Source organism: Euleptes europaea, chromosome 13 (assembly GCF_029931775.1).
Source record: "Euleptes europaea isolate rEulEur1 chromosome 13, rEulEur1.hap1, whole genome shotgun sequence".
Lineage (NCBI taxonomy): Eukaryota > Metazoa > Chordata > Lepidosauria > Squamata > Sphaerodactylidae > Euleptes > Euleptes europaea.
Window position 1 is genome coordinate 55,339,550 of NC_079324.1, and position 21,643 is coordinate 55,361,192.

General features: G+C 47.4%; 1 protein-coding gene across 1 annotated transcript in view; it reads left to right on the top strand.

Annotated features, from left to right (window-relative positions):
• Positions 1-209: 209 nt before the first annotated feature.
• Positions 210-21,643, top strand: part of GALNT9 (polypeptide N-acetylgalactosaminyltransferase 9) — a 180,467-nt gene continuing 159,033 nt past the window's right edge. Inside the window, exon 1 of the mRNA XM_056859407.1 lies at positions 210-450. Within this exon, the coding sequence (XP_056715385.1) occupies positions 210-450 (241 nt within the window). The remainder of the gene's footprint in view (positions 451-21,643) is intronic.

The following is a 21,643-nucleotide window of genomic DNA, read 5'->3' on the forward strand; positions in this document are numbered from 1 at the left end:
TGGCTCATCCAGCCTCCTTGCCCAACCCCGTGGAGAGGAGGGAAGGGGGTGTGGAGGGTGGGGGGATAACCTGCCCAGCCCCTCCCTCCCTCCCTCCCTCCCTCCGCCACCCCCACCCGCAGGCAGGTCCTGCTGCCTTCGATGCTGCCGCGGACCCTAGGGCGCCGGCGACCATGCCTTGACGCCCACCCCCCGGCTCAGCGGCTGCCATGGCGGTGGCACGGAAGATCAAAACTTTGCTGACGGTCAACATCTTGGTCTTCGTGGGGATCATCCTCTTCTCGGTCTACTGCCGGGTCCAGGACCGCTCCCAGGAGCTGGTGCAGATCGTCCGGAGCGCCGACCGGCGGATGAGGAGCCGGAACGCCAAGGCGGGCACCCTCCTGGACAGGGAGTCGATCCTCCAGCGGCTGGACCACCTGGAGGAAGTTGTGTACAACCAGCTCAATGGTGAGGAGGGGACGGAGGAGGAGTGGGGGCCTGGGTGGGTGGGGTCCGTGGGGGTCGCCTATGGGGCGATCAAAGATCCAGGTGGAGCGGGAGTCATGCAGTGGTTGGAGAGTTCTGTGTCTTGACAAGTAGCACAGTGCCCTCCTCGTTGGTGATTGATGGTGAATATCCAAGAGCTTCACCTGTTCAACCTCTGCCTTTTCAGACAGGGAGTGGGACTTGCCGGAGAATGGAGGAAGATGCCAGTGTTTTGTTTTGTTTTTAGTTTTGTGCTAGGTAGGAAGGGTCTTTAACCGAACATGAAGTTGAGCAGATAATTCTGGAGGTTATGATCATGCAATACAAGAAGGATGTAGAAGGATGTAGGATCCACTTTTTTTATTGTTTGTTCCCAAATTGTTAAGAGTCCCCATACAGAAATATTTAAAGATCTTGTACTTTAGATTAATTTTCTTTTAGCCCGATGCATGCAAATCAACTGCACCCTACTCTTGCAATCATATATAGCTTCCAAGGAGGGTGACAGCTGATGTGGGCCAGAGGTCAGAGCTGCAATTGCAGATTCCACTTGCGCCGCATGGTCAGCAGCCTTCCCAAGAGCATTCAATATCTCCTTCTCCGTCTCCCAACTGTCCGCTGGTTCACACGTGCGTCGATGCGGCTTGATTTCTCAGTTGTTTGGCATTTGGTGGTCCCTTCCAACTCTATGATTCTATTATTCTATTGGGGTGTGTGTGGGGGAGGTAGTGGTGAATTTCCTGCATTGTGCAGGGGGTTGGACTAGATGGCCCTGGTGGTCCCTTCCAACTCTATGATTCTGTGATTCTATGGCTTGTTACCTGCAAGTCGGAACCAACCCTGTGACTTGAATTCCCTCCATTTGACTGGCAACTGTATATGTGAATGAAACAGATGAAGCCAACAGCTACTACAGAGTGAAAATGCATGGCGGGCAATGTCGGGGAGATCATCACAGGCCTCCAGCCTATCAGAGAGAGGGGCTCTGTTGTCTTGGCAATTGAAATGCATCCCTCTGAAGTGAGGAGATGTAGTAGATTGAGAGGTCTATGCCGGTAGTCATGATAATGAGGGTAATGGGACACAGCCCGGTGTTGTCGCAGGGCTGGGGATCTCCGCAACATTTTGACTGCGGGGCACATAGCTGCCTATGGAAAGGTCCTGTAAGCAGTGCCTAGAGCAGGCAGGCATAACTAGGTTGGAGGACTTGGTCTCAGATGTGGGTGGAACGTCTTCCTGCAATCGGACACCATGCTAGGTTGCGTTTGTGCTCCTTGCACCCAGGCTCCCTTGAACGTTCTGCCTGTGGTCGTTCATTCACTCGCAAGTTGCCACGTGATGCTCCCATTGACAAGTGCTCAAGAGGACTATGTGATCCAGCCTTTCAAGGCTTGCCGCTAACAGTGCGAATGGACTTCCTTGGGCAGGGAGATGGCATGGAAGTTTCATCTGGGTGGCTTGACCAGTAATGGTTTGCTCCCATGTCCAAGTTACCGCTCAGTGCTTTGTGATGAACATCAGTGCATGAACCAACCATAGTGAACTATATCTTGAACACATGAAGCTGCCGTATACTGAATCAGACCCCTGGTCCATCAAAGTCAGTATTGTCTATTCAGACCAGCAGCGGCTCTCTAGCATCTCAGGCAGAGGTCTTTCACATTGCCTACCTGCCTAGTCCCTTTAACTGGAGGTGCCGGGGATGGAACCTGGGGCTTTCTGCATGCCAAGTAGATGCCCTACCACTGAGCCAGTCTGAGTCAACTCTGTAAAGCACTTTTTGCCAGAGAAATAGTAATAGTAGAAGGTTGTGTTGCTGAGCAGGGAACTGATTTCATCTCCCTCTGCAATGTTCTTCGAGAGCGTGTTTCCTTCATCTTTTTCACTGGCGTGGTTGTTTAGAGTTCCTGTGAAAGGCACAATCTGGGGAGACTTGCAAAAAAAAAACACCTTTTATTTTTATTATGCTCATTTGCCATTCCCTCCGGTTGGGGAGATTTATTTTTTAATCACATTGGGGTACAAATGAGATCATGGCTTCTTGGGGGTTTAAACCAAACTAGCTAATAAAACCTAATAATTCCTCCAGCAAGTGGCCAATGCTTGATAAATGCTTTCCCATTTTACAGACAAGCCAGATTCCAGTCCAGTAGCACCTGAAGGACCAATAAGATCCAGGGTATGAGTTTTCAAGAGTCAAAGCTCCCTTCGTCAGATACCTGGGGAAGGGAGCTTTGAGTCTCAGAAGCTTATACCCTGGAAATCTTGTCGGTCTTTAAGGTGTTACAGGACTAGAATCTATCTCTTCTACTTCAGATCAACATGGCTACCCACCTGAAACTATTTACATTTTACAGCTGTTGGTAAACAGTTAAAAAAGAACCTGAGCGGATTCATGGACGACTGTAATTAAATTTACAATAGTTTGGAAGGATGGAATATTCTGTGATGAATTGTTCTTGTGTTTTTTATTAGAATACATGTAACCTGCCTTCCTTTCCTGTCTCCGCAAGTTTTACGGAATTTTTTTTTAATGTTAAGAGGCAAATAAGGCTTCCCAAGTACATATGATTCAAGTGGCGTTGATTTGAATTAGAACTGGAACACTGATAATTGCAGACTTCTTATGCAGATGAAGTGAAACACTTGGTACCAGTGAGGACTTACTGGTACTGCTGCATAAACCAGAACTACTGAATCCTTGCATGGCAGTGTTTTAATGCAGTATATTTCCTGGCAGGTTCTCGTAGTCTGCCTGTTCTAAAGGCTTGAAATCAAATTTAATAGATCAAACCAGATAAAATGGTAAAGCCAAGGGTCGGGCCCTCCAGTGGATCACAAGCAAGTCAACTAAAGGGGAGGGGACAACATTCCAGGGTCCTTGGTCACCCCGGATGACCCGTGGAGTTGGGCAGGTTGTGTGATTTATTCACATATTGATTGGATTGAGTCTAGGAGGCTGAAGAAGAAGAGTTGGTTTTTATATGCCGACTTTCTCCACCACTTAAGGAAGAAAAACTGGCTTACAATCACCTTCCTTTCCCCTCCCCACAACAGACACCCTGTGAAGTGGGTGGGGCTGAGAGAGCTGTGACTAGCCCAATGTCACCCAGCTGGCTTCATGTGTAGGAGCGGGGAAACCAACCCAGTTCCCCAGATTAGCCTCCGCCGCTCAGGTGGAGGAGTGGGGAATCAAACCCAGTTCTCCAGATCAGAGTCCACCGCTCTAAACCACCGCTCTTAACCACTATACTACGCTGGCTCTCTGAACAAAAATATAAAAACCAACTCCTTCCTTCCTTCCTTCCTTCCTAACTTTGTAGGGAACATGCAGGGCAAAATAAAATCAACAGGGAAATTGCATTCAGAATGACCTTAAGCTTGAAAAGGGGATCTGGGATATTGGTGGATAGGATTATCAGCAGCTGTTTACCTTTGCGCATGGAGGGTCTGTTCAACTCTCAAGGTTATATGTACCTGTGAATAGTAGGTGCCGCGATCAATCAGAAGGACGGTCACCTTCATGCCTCCTTAGGTGCTGGTAGAAAGCATCTGCCTGACCACCATGGAAAACAGGATGCTGGACTAAGTGGGCTTTTTGATTGGATGCGACAGGTCTTGTGACCTGACATTTCCCAGCTTCTGAATCCATTCAAGTAAATTCTCCTCTGAAAAGGCAGGGAGGGTGAAATGTTTGCCTTAGCAACCCCTGGCCCTCTTTGCAAGCTGAAAGCCCTGCCATCTGTCATGTGCCTGCCACTTCAGAAGCCATTCACTTGAATGCTTGTTAATAGGTGATGCTCTTTTTGTGTGTGTGGCTAATTAAGAAAATAATAAATTCTTGCCTCCTCCTCCTTCCCATTACTACATGGGAGCAAAGTTTATTTGAGCCATCTATTCTCCACAAGATTTATAGTATCTCTGTGACAATCATAATATTCCTAATGGAATGTCCATCATTGTGATAGGCAGGTGGGGAGATAGTCAGGATGCATCTGTGCCCGAAGTCCCAGGGAATGCAATGTGGTGCATAGAGACACACTGCCTCTGCGGATCCCCTGTAATGGCCGGGTCACATGATGGCAGAGGTGGTAGGCAGCTGAGGTTACCAGGGTGAGCAGTCAAAAGTGTGTAGGAGTGGGGAAACCAACCCGGTTCATCAAACCGGGTTCTGCAGATCAGAGTCCCCCACTCCAAACTACTGCTCTTAACCACTATACCACACTGGCTGTGTGTCAACCACCCTCTTCAGGTCTGCGCTTTATTTAAAAAAAAGGTCTGCATTAACAGATTGCACATGTCAAGGCTGAATGCTACAAACCAGGGTTGGGAGAGGTATGAGTCATTCTGGAGAGCTACCATTGTCTGTGCCTCCCAGTTCAGTGTACACTCAGTTGCAACTTGCAAACTTAGGTTAAGAACATAAGAAATACATGGGTGAAGAACATAAGATCTGCTGGATCAGACCACTCATCCATCATGTCCACCATCCTGTCTCACACAGTGGCCAACCAGTTACATAAGAACATAAGAAAAGCCATGCTGGATCAGACCAAGGCCCATCAAGTCCAGCAGTCTGTTCACACAGTGGCCACCCAGGTGCCTCTAGGAAGCCCCCAAACAAAACGACTGCATCAGCATCCTGCTTGTGTTCCACCACACCCAATATAATAGGCATGCTCCTCTGATCCTGGAGAGAATAGGCACGCATCATGACTAGTATTCATTTTGACTGGTAGCCATGGATAACCCTCTCCTCCATGAACATGTCCACTCCCCACTTAAAGCCTTCCAAGTTGGTAGACATCACCACATCCTGGGGCACAGGGTTCCACAGTTTATCCATGGAGGGGGGAGGCAACAACAATAGGGCATAGAGGCCAAGGACTTCCCCAGATAAGAACATAAGCAGAGCCCTGCTGGATCAGACCAGTGGTCCATCTAGTCCAGCACCCTGTCTCACACAGTGGCCAACCAGTTCCTCTGGAGATCCAACAACAGGGCACAGAGGCTGAAACTTTCCCCTGATGCTCCCTCCTGGCACTGGTATTCAGAGGTTTACTGCCTCTGAACATGGTAATTCCCTTTAGTCATCACGGCTAGTAGCTGCTGATAGACCTGTCCTCCAACATGAGAGCCAGTGTGGTGTAGTGGTTAAGAGCAGTGGTTTGGAGCTTTGGACTCTGATCTGGAGAGCCAGGTTTGATTCCCCACTCCTCCACATGAGCGGCAGAGGCTAATCTGGTGAACTGGATTTGTTTCCCCACTCCTCCACACAAAGCCAGCTGGGCGACCTTGGGCAAGTTACAGCTCTCTTAGAGCTCTCTCAGCCTCACCTACCTCACAGGGTGTCTGTTGTGGGGAGGGGAAGGGAAGGTGATTGTAAGCCAGTGTGAGTCTCCCTTAAGTGGTAGAGAAAGTCAGCATATAAAAACCAACTCTTCTTCTCCTCCTCCTCCTCTTCCTCCTCCTCTTCCATGAATCTGTCTAATCTTCTTTAAAGCTATCTGTTCCTGTTGCCATCACTCTGGGAACAAATTCTACATTTTAATCACTTGTTATGTAAAGAAGTATTTCCTTTTGTTCATTGTACTGTGAAAGTATAACTGCTTCTGTTTGGGAGAAAGTCAAGGGGAACATTGTTGACTCTAGCTGCTGCTGTGGTGGTGGCTGGATCTGCCCCTGGTGATCTTCAGCTATTGAGAATTAAATCTGCTTTTATGTGCATAACCCCATCCTTGGTTCTATTCTCTCAGGCCTGCTAGGGTATGATGGGATGTCAGGAACCAGCTTTGAAGCAGAGATTGTGTGTCACTTCTGATCCATAAGCGTGCGGCGGGCTTCTGTTTTCGTAGCCGGGGGATTCAGGTTCAAGTCCCTGCCTTGACACAGAATGACTGGGCGGCCTTGGGGAAAGTAGCTCTTCCTTAACTTCAGTTCTCTATTAAGATGGATGAGAAAAAGGTCCGTAACATACTTGGTGTGCTGAAAGGGATATAGAAATCATGATGCATTCCTCCCCAAAGGACTGTTCCATCCTTCTCCCTTCCCAACTGTGGAAAAGATATTTTAGCAGAAACAAACGCAGTCAATTCTGCCTCTCCATAGGGGGTAACTCTGACTTCCTGCAGAGATTGCTATTGATCATGCTTAATATTATGATTAAATATATGTTGCTAAATATTGGGACCATTGTTCTGATATGATAACAACACTCCCTATATTTCAACATAGCGATAAGCATGCTTTTCCTGACTTCCTGGTACGGAGCTGAAATTTTTCTAGCTCACACCCCTCAATTCTACCTGTTCTGACCTGGAGCTGACCCAGTCAGGAGAGGTCAGAGGGCTTCCCGTGTTTGGACCTGAAAGAACAATGCTTTCTCTTATCAAGAAGCCTTTCCGTGTTTCCCAGGTAGTGTTGCCAGTAAGGTCCCCAACCGCCAGGTACTAGCTGGAGATCTCCTGCTATTACAACTGATCTCCAGCCGATAGAGATTAGTTCTCCTAGAGAAAATGGCCACTTTGGCCATTGGACTCTATGGCATTGAAGTCCCTCTCCTCCCCGGACCCCACCCTCCTCAGGCTCCGCCCCCAAAACCTCCCGCCGATGGTGAAGAGGGACCTGGCAACCCTAGTTCCCATGTCCCTCTTCGCTACCGGCAGGAGGATTTTGGGGCAGAGGCTGAGGAGAGCAGGGTTTGGGAGGGGAGGGACTTTTCCAAGTAACAGGTGTTGTTTGGAGTGCACCCATCCCTGCTGTATGAAGCTGAGAGAAGGAACCTGAGCGAGTACCTAATCCTGAAGAAGAAGAAGAGTTGGTTTTTATATTTTACCACTTAAGGGAGAATCAAACCAGCTTACAATCTCCTTCCCTTCCCCTCCCCACAATAGACACCCTGTAAGGTAGGTGAGGCTGAGAGAGCGTGACTAGCCCAAGGTCACCCAGATGACTTCGTGTGTAGGGGTGGGGAAACAAATCCAGTCCACCAGATTAGCCTCCGCCTCTCATATGGAAGAGTGGGGAATCAAACCCGGTTCTCCAGATCAGAGTCCACTGCTCCAAACCACTGCTCTTAACCACTTCAGGTACAAGGGAACACTACAGAGTTCAGCGCAGACACTAGGAAAGGGTTGAGATTTATGTAGCAGACTTCTGTTGGGCCCAAGGAAAAGCACTAGTGACATCTTTGCAGCTCCCCTAACTCTCCCTGTCTGTCCCTGTAGCCTGATTTCTGAACCTCCTACAGTTTATGTAGGGTTAGGAAGGGAGAGAAGCCAAGCTTTTAACGTGCTTGTTAGAGTGTTGATCCCTGGGGTTCAATCTGGCAAACAAGAACGGCTCTTCCAGTAAATAAAGAGCTCACAGGTTGTGCAAAGGTGCCTTGGGGAACACACTGTATGTTGTGCGCATCTGCTGCCTGTTGATCTTGCAATGCAGCTGTGATCCTAAGCCCATTTTTCCCCCAACATATATTCCACTGCAATACGTGGGACTTATCTGAGAGACTTGCATGTGAGCTAGTGTGGTGTAGTAGCTAGGTAGTAGCTAGAGGGTTTGTGCTTCGACCAGTGAGATTTCAAGTCCCTGCTTTGCTTCAGCTCACTGGGTGCTCTTGGGTCACTCTCTTTCAGCCTAGCCTACCTCACAAGGTTGTTGTATCACTCAGGGAAGGTGCTATGTATGCCCAACTGAGCTCTTTAGAGGAAGATGAAGCAAAAATGTGATAGATTGACAGAACTTTGGTTAAAACATTTCTTTTCATTCAGAAATTTACCTGGATTTTTGAGTTCCGAACTACCTAGAATGAGAAGGGAACTGATGCACGAAGAATAGTCTTTTGTACAGAATTTTGTATAGAGTATTGTACGTGTGCAGTTTGATGCTGCTTTCAGCTGTTTGCATTATGCTTAAATGCATCAGTGTCATAGAATTGAAAGGAACTTGTAGATCGTAGTCCAATTCCTTGCTAAGTACAGAAATGCCGAAGCTGAAGTATCCCCAACATATAGGATGCTACAGCGCAAAACAGAAAAAAGCTATGCTGTGTGATTATACATATAATTGCATCAATATTGTTTTTGTGTGATGTTTCACCAATGTGCTGGAGTGCAGGTGAGCATCAGTGAAATGCTATACAAAAGTTACATTGATGATAGAATCACAGAGTTGGAAGGGGCCATACAGGCCATCTAGTCCAACCTTCTGCTTAATGCGGGATCAGCCTAAGGCATCCATGTATTGTGTTTGTTCACCCTGTGCTTAAAGACTGCCAGTGAGGGGGAGCTCACCACCTTTGAAGCTGATTCCACTGTTTAACAACTCTTACTGTGAATCCCCCCCCCAATATCCAGCTGTTACGTTTCCACCTGTAATTTAAACCCATTATTGCGAGTCTTATCCTCTGCTGCCAATAGGAACAGCTCCCTGCCCTCCTCTAAGTGACAGCCCTTCAAATATATAAAGAGAGCAATCATGTCCCCCCCCTCAACCTCCTCTTCTCCAGACAGCATTTCCAAGTCCCTCAGCCTTTCCTCGTAGGCCTTGGTCTCCATGTTTCACCAGCGCCCTAGAATGTGTTTCACTGATGTGCACATGTGCATTCCCGTACATTAGTGAGACATCAGACCCAAGCTTACCATCTGCCTTTGTGTGGAGGAGTGGGGAAACAAATCCAGTTCACCAGATTAGCGTCTGCCACTCATGTGGAGGAGAGGGGAATCAAACGCGGTTCTCCAGATCAGAGTCCACCACTCCAAACCACTGCTCTTAACCACTACACCATGCAGAGGTTATCACCCATCTGTGAGAGCCTGTGAGAGCCAGTGAGAGCCAGTGAGAGCCTGTGAGAGCCGGTGGTTAAGGTGTCAGACAAGGACCTGAGAAACCCAGGTTCAAATTCCCATTTGCCCCAGGAAAGCTTGCTGGGTGATCTTGGGCCACACACTCTCAGCCCTGACCCTGGCTAGTATTTGGATGGGAGACCTCCAAGGAATACCAGGGCCATGTGTGAAGCAGGCAATGGCAAACCACCTCCGAAGGTCTCCTGCCTTGAAAACCCTACGGGTTTCCCATCATTAGCTGTGACTTGACAGGAAAGGAAAAAAAATCACCCATCTGTGCACTGGTAATATAGTTTTTTTCTGGTGTTCTCCACTGCTGAATCCTTTGCTAAGGTTGCCAGTTAATTCATGCCATTGTTTTCCCTATTGCTATGTATGGGTGTAGGAGCCCCGTGGCGCAGAGTGGTAAGCTGCAGTATTGCAGTCAAAAGCTCTGCTCACGACCTGAGTTCGATCTCGACAGAAGTTGGTTTCCGGCTCAAGGTTGACTCAGCCTTCCATCCTTCCAAGGTTGGTAAAATGAGTACCCAGCTTGCTGGGGATAAAGGGAAGATGACTGGGGAAGGCACTGGCAAACCACCCCGTAAACAAAGTCAGGATGTGACATCACCCCACGGGTCAGGAATGACCTGGTGCTTGCACAGGGGACCTTTACCTTTTTATGTATGGGTGTGAAAGTTGGACAATGAAGAAAGCTGATAGGAAGAAAGTAGATTCCTTTGAAATGTGGTGCTGGAGGAGAGTGTTACGGATACCATGGACCACCCAAAAAACAAACAAACAAATCAAGCCTGAACTGACCCTTGAAGCTAAAATGACTAAACTGAGGCTATTGTACATTGGTCACATTATGAGAAGACAAGAGTCACTGAGAAAGACAATCATGCTAGGAAAAGTGGAAGGCTGCAGGAAAAGAGGAAGACCCAACAAGAGATGGATTGACTCAATAAAGGAAGCCGTGGCCCTTAAGCTATGGCCAAATATAGGACGTTTTGGAGGAACATTGATCCATAGGTAGCGTTGTCAGGTCCCTCTTCGCCATCGGCGGAAGGTTTTGGGGGCGGAGCCTGAGGAGGACGGGGTTTAGAGAGGGGAGGGACTTCAATGCCATTGAGTCCCATGGCCAAAGTGGCCATTTTCTCCAGGTGAACTGATCTCTATCGGCTGGAGACCAGTTGTAATAGCAGGAGATCTCCAGCAACCACTTGGAGGTTGACAACCCTATTCATAGGGTTGCTATGAGTCAGAAGCAACTTGACGGCACTTAACACACACAAATACACAACATAGAAGAGAAAAAACCCAGTGTTCTTCATTGCTGAATCCTTGTCACTCTTTGCTAATGTTGCCAGCTCTGAGCTGGGAAATATCTGGAGATTTTTAGGGCAGAGCCTGAGGAAGGTGGGGTTTGGGGAGGGGAGGGACTTCAGCAGGGTATAATGCCACAGAATCCACCTTCCAAAGTGGCCATTTTCTCCAGGGGAACAGATCTCTATCACTTGGTAAAAGGTAAAGGTAGTCCCCTGTGCAAGCACCGGGTCATTCCTGACCCATGGGATGATGTCACATCCTGACATTTACTAGGCAGACGATGTGTCCGGGTGGTTTGCCAGTGCCTTCCCCAGTCACCTGGAGATCAGTTGTAATTCCAAGAGAACTCCAGCTGGTACCTGGAGGTTGCCAGCCCTACCCTTTGCCCACCTGGTGGAGCCTGGCTTTTTCCTGAGCATCCCCTGCTCTTTGGAGTAGCCAGCCTGAGGACATAGGAGAGGCTGCGTCCATGTTGTCTGTTAGGAGGGCTCCTAAGATCTTTCCTCCTTCAAAGCCCTTTGGTTGAACATTGAAGGGGAATTAGCATTAGAACTGCTATGCAACCAGGGTGGCTGTATTTTGGAAAACTGCTCTTTTTGTGAGTCGTTCCTTAGGGAAGTTGTAGACTTCACCTTTTGTATCTGAATAGCTCAATTGTTTAAGTAGCTCTCTTTTTCTTTTTGTTGTTAGCTGCCTCGAGACTGTTGGCAGTAAGTATCAATTAAAGAGAGGTTTTCCAGCATCCTTATTTGAAGAGGTGGGGGATGAAGATGGAGATCTGGAGCATCGATAGCATGTCATAGTTCTGGATTAGGGCGCTGCCTTCTGGTGAGCCCGAGTCAGTTGGCCCCCATATTTCTACTCCAGCTAGGCTTCCCGGGTGTTGCCCCCTGCCACTGGGAGAAGCAGCAGGAGAAAAATAAGCCAAAAATCAGTAACATCACCAATGTTGCTATATCACTTCCGAGTAAAGCCCACAAGTGACATGGGATAGCCCTAGGAATCACCAGAAACTCTATGGTCTTACCATAGAGAAACTCTACCATATGGTCTTACCATAGAGTTTCCAACAATTCCTATCACTTCCCGTTGTCACTTCAAAATTTTACCTGGAAGTGATGCAGTGATGACAGAGCTGTCGCTAATGTCACATGCTCCCCATGTCCCCACTCTAGGGTTGCCAACCTCCAGGTACTACCTGGAGATCTCCTGCTATTACAACTGATCTCCAGATGATAGCGATCAGTTCCCCTGGAGAAAATGGCCACTTTGGCTATTGGACTCTATGGCATTGAAGCCCCTCCCCTCCCCAAACCCCTCCCTCCTCAGGCTCTGCCCCAAACACATCCCACTGGTGGCAAAGAGGGACCTGGCAACCCTACCCCACTACCAGCTCTCCTGCTGGTTGCTAGGCCAACAGTTCTGGCTGGCGTTGGGTTTCCAGCATCTCAGGCACAACACCTGCGACCTGAGATCCTCTCAGCCTTGTGTGCACAGCATACAAACATGTGCTCTCCCCCTTCCCCAAGCCACAAGCCTTCGATGACAATGTTAAAACCTCCTTTGTACTGAGTCAACCCACTGGTGCATCTTTCTAGTTTACCACTGTCTATTCTGGCTTGCAGAGTCTCTCCAAAATCTTCAGCAGAGAAATTTTTTTGGATTTTTTCCCCCCAGCACTTTCTACTTTGATTCCCGAAATGGACACAAAATCCAGCAGGGTGGCCTTATTAGTGCATCGCAGTCAAAGAGTCCGGCAGCCTCTGAAAAGAGAAACAGCTGGATTGTTTCAAGGAGGTGCTTTTAAAGTTCCACAAAACCCATTATTGTGTTAACTGGCAATGTTAGGGATTGAACTGGAGACCTTCTGCGTGCAAAGCCTCGTTCCGTCTTTGAACCAGCCCTTCCCCCTACCTGGCTTTCATCAGAAACTGCTGGACCAGGGTGAAAATCGCTAGTTGCTTTTAAAAAATTCCAGTGCGCATGTGATTCAGGTTGTACCATTTGCATAATTTATTCCAAAGGCCATAATTTGAACATTCCCGGTTGGGCAATTTAGATTTCTTTGCAAGTAGATGCAGTGGAGGTACCTCTTTCTTCCTTTTATATTCAGGGGGGAAAGCGCTCTCATAAGAGATTTCCTGGGCTAGCTAGCTCCCTGTCTCTCTCTGCTCTGCCTCAGCACCTGAAACTATTGTTCCCGGTGATTGATTCTTTCACTTCCTACGTTCTTGGAGAACTCATATTTCTAAAAGCTCCTGACATCTCTGTCCAGCTGAGGCTTTCACTGCTGCCTTTGAGGACAGGGCAGAGGCAGACTCATGAGGGAGGAACTGGCTAGTAGGAGCAGGTTCACAGATGAGGACGGGCCGTGGCTCAGTGGTAGAGCATCTGCTTGGCATGCAGAAAGTGCCAGGTTCAGTCCCCGTCATCTCCAGTTAAAGGGACTAGGAAAGTAGGTGATGTGAAAGACCTCCGCCTGAGACCCTGGAGAACCTTGGAGAGAGGCTGTGGCTCAGAGGTAGAACATCTGCTTGGCATGCAAAAGGTCCCAGGTTCAATCCCTGGCATCTCCAGTTAAAGGGACTAGGCAAGCAGCTGATGTGAAAGACCCCTGCCTGAGACCCTGGAGATCCGCTGTCAGACTGAGTAGAGAAGTCTGACTTTGATGGACCAAGGGTCTGATTCAGTATAAGGCAGCTTCATATGATCATATGAAACGTCTGCCCTTACTTGACTTTGGAGAGGGCTGCAGGTGGGTATGGCTGAGAACCACGGTCTATAAACCCCCAAGGTTACGCCGGTCCCCCAGCCTTCAGCCAAGGGAGCATGGCTGAAAGAACTCTGCTCAACCGCCAGTTTCACATCAACTGCAGAAGCCAGGGGAAGGACACTTCGGCCAGTGATCCAAGGGTGATAGGGAGACTGTACCTCTTTCCTCCCTCTCAGGAGTCAGGAAAACCACCAACAAGATCTGCTTAGCCCCAATGGGTTATAAATGTTTACTCCTCTCCATTAGAGGAGGGCCAGCATGGTGTAGTGGTTGAGATTAGTGGACATATACTAAAATTGAGAGCAGTGGACTCTAATCTGGAGAACCAGGTTTGATTCCCCGCTCCTCCACATGAGCAGCGGACACTACTCCGGAGAACCAGGTTGGTTTCCCCACTCCTAGACATGAAGCCAGCCAGGTGACCTTGGGCTAGTCACAGCTCTCTTAGAGCTCTCTCAGCCTCACAGGTAGGGTTGCCAGCTCTGGATTTGGAAATACCTGGAGTTTTTTGGGTGGAGCCTGAAGAGGGCAGGGTTTGGGGAGGGTCTTCAGTGCCATAGAGACCAATTGCCAAAGCAGCCATTTTCTCCAGGTGTTACCAACCTCCAGGTAGTAGCTGGAGATCCCCCGCTATTACAACTGATCTCCAGCCGATAGAGATCAGTTGTAATAGCGGGAGATCTCCAGCTACTACCTGGAGGTTGGCAACCCTAATCACAGGGTGTCTGTTGCGGGGAGGGGAAGGGAAGGTGATTGTAAGCTGGTTTGATTCTTACTTAAGTAGTAGAGAAAGTTGGCATATAAAAACCAACTCTTCTTCTTCTTTTTACCTTATACCAAGCTTTTCCAAGAACCAAAGGGCCTGGCTGTTTAAAAAATGTTTTTTTTTTCAGGGCTGTTACTCCGGTAAATAAGCTGGCACCATCAAGAGAATTTCCCCCTTTTATGTTTTTATCCTGGCTCTGTTGCGCACCACAAGTTTAGGGGAGTATATGTATGTGTGCACAATTGTGTAGGTGAGTCAGAGCTCATGGGTTTCTATCCCCCCTCCCCTCCTCTTTTCCTGGGTCTCTCAGGCAGAACTATAAGCTCTGTGTAACAGAGCAGCTTGGTATAACAGACGTGGGATTTCTTTCAGCAGACGTTTCGCACTCAAAAAATCACGAGTATAAGAAACTCTAATAATGAAAGCTAAATCCTAGAAAGCACAGATAATTGGGAACAATCGGTAGACAAACAAGTCAGGCAGAATACTGGAAGGAAAGCAAGAAAAATAGTATCTTGCTAGCTAATGCTATACTTACAAAAAAGGACTGGCATGGTTTGACATGGAGCATCCTTGCACATGATAATTCCGGTGGGGTAGCCGCATTAGTTTATTGTCACAAATCAAAACAGATTGTAGCATCTTAAAGACTAACAACGCTTATTCCAATAAGAGCTTCCGTGAGACGGAGCTCGCTTCTGTGACTGTGAAGATACGAACTCTGTGTCACAAAATACGGTTGCCAGGTCCCTCTTCACCACTGGCGAGAGGTTTTGGGGGCAAAGCCTGAGGAGGGTGGGGTTTGGGGAGGGGAGGGACTTCAATGCATGGAGTCCAATTGCCAAAGCTGCCATTTTCTCCAGGTGAATTGGTCTCTATTGGCTGGAGGTCAGTTGTAATAGCAGGAGATCTCCAGCTAGTACCTGTAGCTTGGCAACCCTATCACAAAAGATCATAGTGGAATAAATGTTGTTAGTCTTCAAGGTTCCTCTGGACTTCTGTCTTGTCATCCTGGCACAGCCTGTAAGGGCCAGCCTTCCATATCAGCATCTTGACAGGGAACATCAGTCCGGGCTGTTATATTGACTTTTCCTGAATCCTGGGCATTTCCTCACTAACCCAATCAGAAATTAAGGTTGCAGGCTCAACATTTCCCTCCAAGGTTGACCAAGCCTGGATAATGGCGGTTAAGACCCCATGGAAGGGAATTAGAAAGAATCCATCCCTGCGCTTGACTGCTTGGCCAAATTGAAGCTGGGAAGCACTTTCCTATTGCTTAACTCAGTAGATCACCATAGATTATTCTCCTTTCTGGGCTGTAACTAGGGGTTGTCAACCTCCAGGTACTAGCTGGAGATCTCCTGCTATCACCTGCTATTTCTCCAGCCAATAGAGATCAGTTCACCTGGAGAAAATGGCCGCTTGGACAATTGGACTCTATAGCATTTAAGTCCCTCCCCTCCCCAAACTTCACCCTCCTCAGGCTCCACCCCCAAAACCTCCTGCCATTGGTAAAGAGGGACCTGGCAACCCTAGCTGTAACTTTAGGATTTCATTGTTCCATCCCACAGCTGAGCTGGCGTTATTCTGTGAGCTTATTTTATCCTTTCACAACAGAAATCTCTTTAGCAAACTAATTAATAAAAAATGGGATATGATTAAATGCTAATTAATGGTTATACCAAAATGCCCATATCATCCTCAAGGTGCGATCTGGATCCTCATGTCCTGTGTTGTGCAAACTTAAGCATGTTTACTCAGGAGCAACAACCACAGAGCTCAAGTGGACATATTTTCTAATAGGAATGTATCCAAATCGATGAGAATTTCTCCAGAGGTTTTGGAGTTCTGAATTGCTCTGTCTCACTATTTTCAAAGCCGAACTAATGCATCGTTAGGTTTTTAGGTTGTTCTTGCTTCCAAACATTGCAGAGCTTGCTATGCCCGGGTAGTAAGTAATGGCTTTTAGACCAAATGCAGCTCTTTTTTCTCTCTTCCGTATTTCTGATGTGCGCACATGTACGTTGGAGTGTTTTGACATGCTTTATGTGGGGCTGTCATTGAAGGGTACATGGAAACTTCAGTTTGTGACAGGCACGAGATGTGGTGGTTATAGAATCATAGAATCATCGAGTTGGGAGGGGCTACACAGGCCATCTAGTCCAACTCTCTGCTCCATGCAGGGTCAGCCTAGAGCAGTGGTTCCCAAAGTGGGCAGTACCACCCCCTGGGGGGCAGTGGGATTACCTGGGGGGGCACTAAAAGGAATGGGGGCAGCAGGGGGTGGTAGAGGTGGGCCCCATTCAACTGTGTTGTTCACTAATTTACAATAGATGAAGCTATGGCACAGTGCTGGCAAATTGGGTAGAAACGATCAAAATTTCCCCCCAGATTTTGAAAAGGCGGTACCACTGGATCAAGTTCATCAGTTTTGTTGGATAAATTTCAACTAAAAAGTTTTAATTTGATTTTGAATAGATGTGCAATTAATTGTTACTGTTTTGAAATTGTATTGTTCTTATATTCTTTACTGCATCATGCAAACCCCTATTTTGAATAAGGCTTTTTATAGGGTAGGGTAGGAGGCGCTGGGGTTGGGTTTGTAGAACCAAGGGGGCAGTGGCCTGGAAAGTTTGGGAACCACTGGCCTAGAGCATCCCTGACAAGTGCTTGTCCGGCCTCTGTTTAAAGACTGCCAGTGAGGGGGAGCTCACCGCCTCCCTGGGTAGCTGATTCCACTGCTGAACAACTCTTAGTGTAAAAAACGTTTTCCTAATATCCAGCCGGTACCTCTGTGCCTGCAATTTAAACCCATTATTGCGATTCCTATCCTCTGCTGCCAACAGGAACAGCTCCCTGCCCTCCTCTAAGTGACAGTCCTTCAAATACTTAAAGAGAGCAATCATGTCCCCCTCACAAGATGCCAGACTTAAGACCTCTGGGCTGATCATCGATTTGTTCCCATGCTCCATTCAAAGGCAACAATCTCCTATCCAGCCTTTCGAGCACTAGGGTTGCCAGCCTCCAGGTACTAGCTGGAGAGCTCCTGCTATTACAACTGACCTCCAGCCGATCGAGATCAGTTCACCTGGAAAAAATGGTTGCTTTGGCAGTTGGACTCTATGGCATTGAAGTCCCTCCCCTCCCCAAACCCCACCCTCCTCTGGCTCCACCCCAAAACTTTCCCGCCAGTGCTGAAGAGGGACCTGGCAACCCTACCAAGCTTGCCCAACTTGATGCTTGCCCGACTGCTGCCCTCATTCAGGAATTGGGGGGGAGAGAGATAATCCTCCTCACTTCCATGTTCCCACAGGCCTTTTTGGTAATGTGGCAAGCTGTATGCGCCACTTCCCAAATTCTCACAAGTTTCCTTCTTGTGAGAGTTCAGCCGCCATTTCTGATCATAATGTTACCAGGTCAACCGAAATGATGGCCAGACTCTCCTCAGAGGAAGTAATTGTGCAAGCGTTCAGGAAGGTCTGTAGGCTAGCAGGGCTTGTTGGGCTATTTTTAAAAAGAGCTGGGGGCAATGTGGAGGTGAGGATGCTTTTATCCTCTGGCCTCCTAGTGTGGGCATGAGCAGAAGGAGTGAGGTTCTGGTGGGGGGTTGGGGTAGGCTATTGCTGCAGCATCAGTGGGCAAAATATTTTGCGTTGCCACTGTGTCTGCAAACTGCACAGAGCAGTCTTTTCCAGGTAGCTTTCCCAGAGTAATATTCATATGGCATCTGCGTGATTATGGTCTCTGTTGGACAATTGCAAGTTATTTTTGGCTGTGACATTAGTTAATCTCTCCTTTTAACCTAAAATATTTTATATTGTTTTTAAGGCGTTGGTACATATTTAAGCTGAACAGGTTTTTTGTGAAGAAATGGAAAAGGTGAAGCCTCCATTTTTTAAAAAAACAAATAAGTGGGCAAAACACTGTAAAAAAGCAAACTTGGTACATATTTATGCTGAACAGGTTTTTTGTGCGTCATTGTGAAGAAATGGAAAAGGTGAAGCCTCCATTTAAAAAAAAAATAAGTGGGTAAAACACTGTAAAAAAGCAAACTTGGTGTACAGTAAATCGATTGTACCAGGTTCTTTTTGTGCGGTGTTTTATCAAATGCTTTCTTTTTGTGCAGTGTTTTATCAAATGTTTTGGAGTGTATCTATATAATGAAACAAAAGAGATCCTGATATGATTATATATATATATATATATATATATATATATATATATATATATATATATATATATATATATATATATATATATATATATATATATATATATATGAGAGCCAGCATGATGTAATGTTAAGAGCGACTGACTCCAATCTGGAGAACCAGGTTTGATTCCCCACTTTTCCCCATGAAGCCTACTGGGTTACCTTGGACCAGTCACAGTTCTCTCTGAACTCTCTCAGCCCACGTGGAGGCAGGCAATGGCAAACCACCTCTTGAATGTCTCTTGCCTTGAAAACTCTATGGCATCGTCCTGAGTCAGCTGTGACTTGACAGCGCACACCGCACACACACACAGTATTGGCTCCAAACACAATCCCAGGAAGGTTTTGTATTGCTTTATCTCAAATGTTCTTTGGTAAGATACAAAACAAACTGACTTCTGCAGTAAACTCTGCATAATCCAATAATTGTAGAAAATCTTCTAATTAAACCAGAATTAAAGAGTTGTAGAATACAGTACAGAAAGAAATTCTAGAATAATCAAATGTGGTGAGGGGTCTGGGGACCAAGTCCTATGAGGAAAGGTTGAAGGAGCTGGGTGTGTTTACCTGGAGAGGAGAAGACTGAGAGGGGATAGGATAACCTTCTTCAAGTACTTGAAGAGCTGTCATAAAGAGGAGGGTGCCGAGTTGTTTTCTGTTGCCCCAGAAGTTTGGACCAGAACCAACGGGTTGAAATTAAATCAAAAGAGTTTCCATCTAGACATTATGAAGAATTTTCTAACCGTTAGAGCAGTTCCTCAGTGGAACAGGCTTCCTCAGGAGGTGGTGGGCTCTCCTTCCCTGGAGGTTTTTAAGCAGAGGCTAGATGGCCATCTGTCAGCAATGCTGATTCTGTAAACTTAGGCAGTTCATGAGAGGGAGGGCATCTTGGCCATCTTCTGGGCATGGAGAAGAGGTGACTGGGTGTGTGTGGGGGGAGGTAGTTGTGAATTTCCTGCATTGTGCAGGGGGTTGGACTAGATTACCCTGGTGGTCCCAACTCTATGATTCTATGAAATGGAATGGGAGAATTCGTGCTCATCACTGTGCATGTATCGGATTGCGCTCTTAATTGACTAACCCCCGCCCCACCCCTCGAAGACTTCTGCACCCAGCAGCCTAGATGATAATGTAACATGGTGTTGTTTTTAAAGAGCTTAATATCCCCAACTCATGCATAGCCCTTTTATGCCAAAAGCAATTGAAAGGGTCAGCTTGCAATTTTACTGTAATTGCTTCCCCCGTCCTCCCCCTTTCCCGGTCGCCTTCCAGGAACACACAACAATCAATATGGCATGTAATTAGATTTCATTCAATCTGAAAAAGATGAAGAGAGTTTTCATCTTCTTGTTATGCATGCGCTCCTCGCACCTTCCTACCCGCAGTTTTCTTATTAGACCTCTTTGGCCTATTAGGGGCGGCAGATGTAGAAGAATAACTTTTTGAAAATTCTGGCAGATTATCATTCTTGCACATCATAATAATTTGATTGTTCTCTTTTCAGGGGGGAAGATTGAATATAGAGGCAATTTTTGGCTTGATGAATGAATTCTAAATGGCCGGCGTGCTGAAGGGAGGGGGGAATGGAAATGTTCAAGCTAGGCCACCGTGAAGCATTCCTTAGGACCCCGCCAGTCTCATTTAGCCAGAAGGAGAATGAGAGATGCTCAGTGGTAGAGCATATCCATGGCGTGCAAGAGGTCAGAGGTTCAATCCCAGCCATCTCCAGTTAAAAAGATCTCAGGTACCAATAGGTTGCCAGGTCCCTCTTTGCCACCGGTGGGAGGTTTCTGGGGTGGATCCTGAGGAGGGCCGGGTCATCTGGAGAAAATGGAGATCAGTTCACCTGGAGAAAATGGCCGCTTTGGCAATTGAACTCTATGGCATTGAAGTCGTTTCCCTCTCCAAACCCCACCCTCCTCAGGTTCCACCCCCAAAATCTCCCGCCAGTGGCGAAGTGGGACCTGGCAACCCTAGTCTCCCATATACCTTCTAACCAAGGCCAAAACTGCCTATCTTCTGAAATTTAACAAGATTGGGGTAGCCTGGGCCATCCAGGTCAGGGCAATATTGCAGTACATGGACCAATTTTTGTAGGAAGTCACCTTGGCCCAGTGGTAGAGCTAGGGTTGCCAGGTCCCTCTTCACCATCGGTGGGAGGTTTGTGGGGCAGAGCTTGAGGAGGGCAGGGTTTGGGGAGGGATTTCAATGCCAAAGAGTCCAATTGCCAAAGCAGCCATTTTCTCCAGAGAACTGATCTCTATCGGCTGGAGATCAGTTGTAATAGCAGGAAATCCCCTGCTACTACCTGGCGGTTGGCAACCCTACCTGACCTGGATAGGGAAGATTCACACATCCCTGATTCTGGGCTCTGTTTTAAGTCACAAAACTGCTAGCTGCGAATCATCTTGGCTCCAGAAATCTTCTTGGAAGTTCTAGTGGAATCTAATAAACGGACTGCGTTCCAATGGGGAGGGACCATGGATGCTATTCTGAACGGCATGGAGGAAGGAAAGGATTAAAAACAAACCTTCCTCTGTTAATGAATGAAATATGTCTGGAGCAGAACCCTCACGGGCTCCATCCGTCTCTGCTTAGGAATCGCATCCAGCTTCCATTCATCTGGGACTAGGCTTTCCGCCAGAGTTCTTCTGAACGCGCTAGGGCCCCGTCTCCCTTTGCTTTTAGACTGAAGCATTGTTTCAGAGAAGAGATTGATGGAGATAATTTAGAGTCTTTTGGTTATAGAAAGATTCATGGAAATAGTTATAGCTTTTGGGGAGATGAGGCAAATGAATCATAACCGCTTGTGTTTTCGTTGACGGACTATTACGGGGTTGCTGCTGCCTGGAATAGAGCAAGATTCTACCGGCGCTGGCTTGAATACACAGTGTGGTGGAATGAATTGTCAGCCTGGCACCCCCTTCTGTGCTCCAAGGGTGGAAGGAGGCATCTAACTCTTCTCTGCCCAGTTGGGTTGCAGCATGCCGGTGGGAGATCTCCCTGAATTACAATTGATCTTCAGACTACAGAGATCAGCTCCCCTGGAGAAAAGAGCTGCTTTGGAGGGTGGACTCTATGACATTGTACCCCAGTGAGTAGGGTTGCCAGGTCCCTCTTCAACACCGGCATGGTGTAGTGGTTAAGAGTGGTGGTTTGGTGCGGTGGACTCTGATCTGGAGAACCGGGTTTGATTCCCCACTCTTCCACATGAGCGGCGGACGCTAATCTGGTGAACTGGGTTGGATTCCCCACTCTTACACACGAAG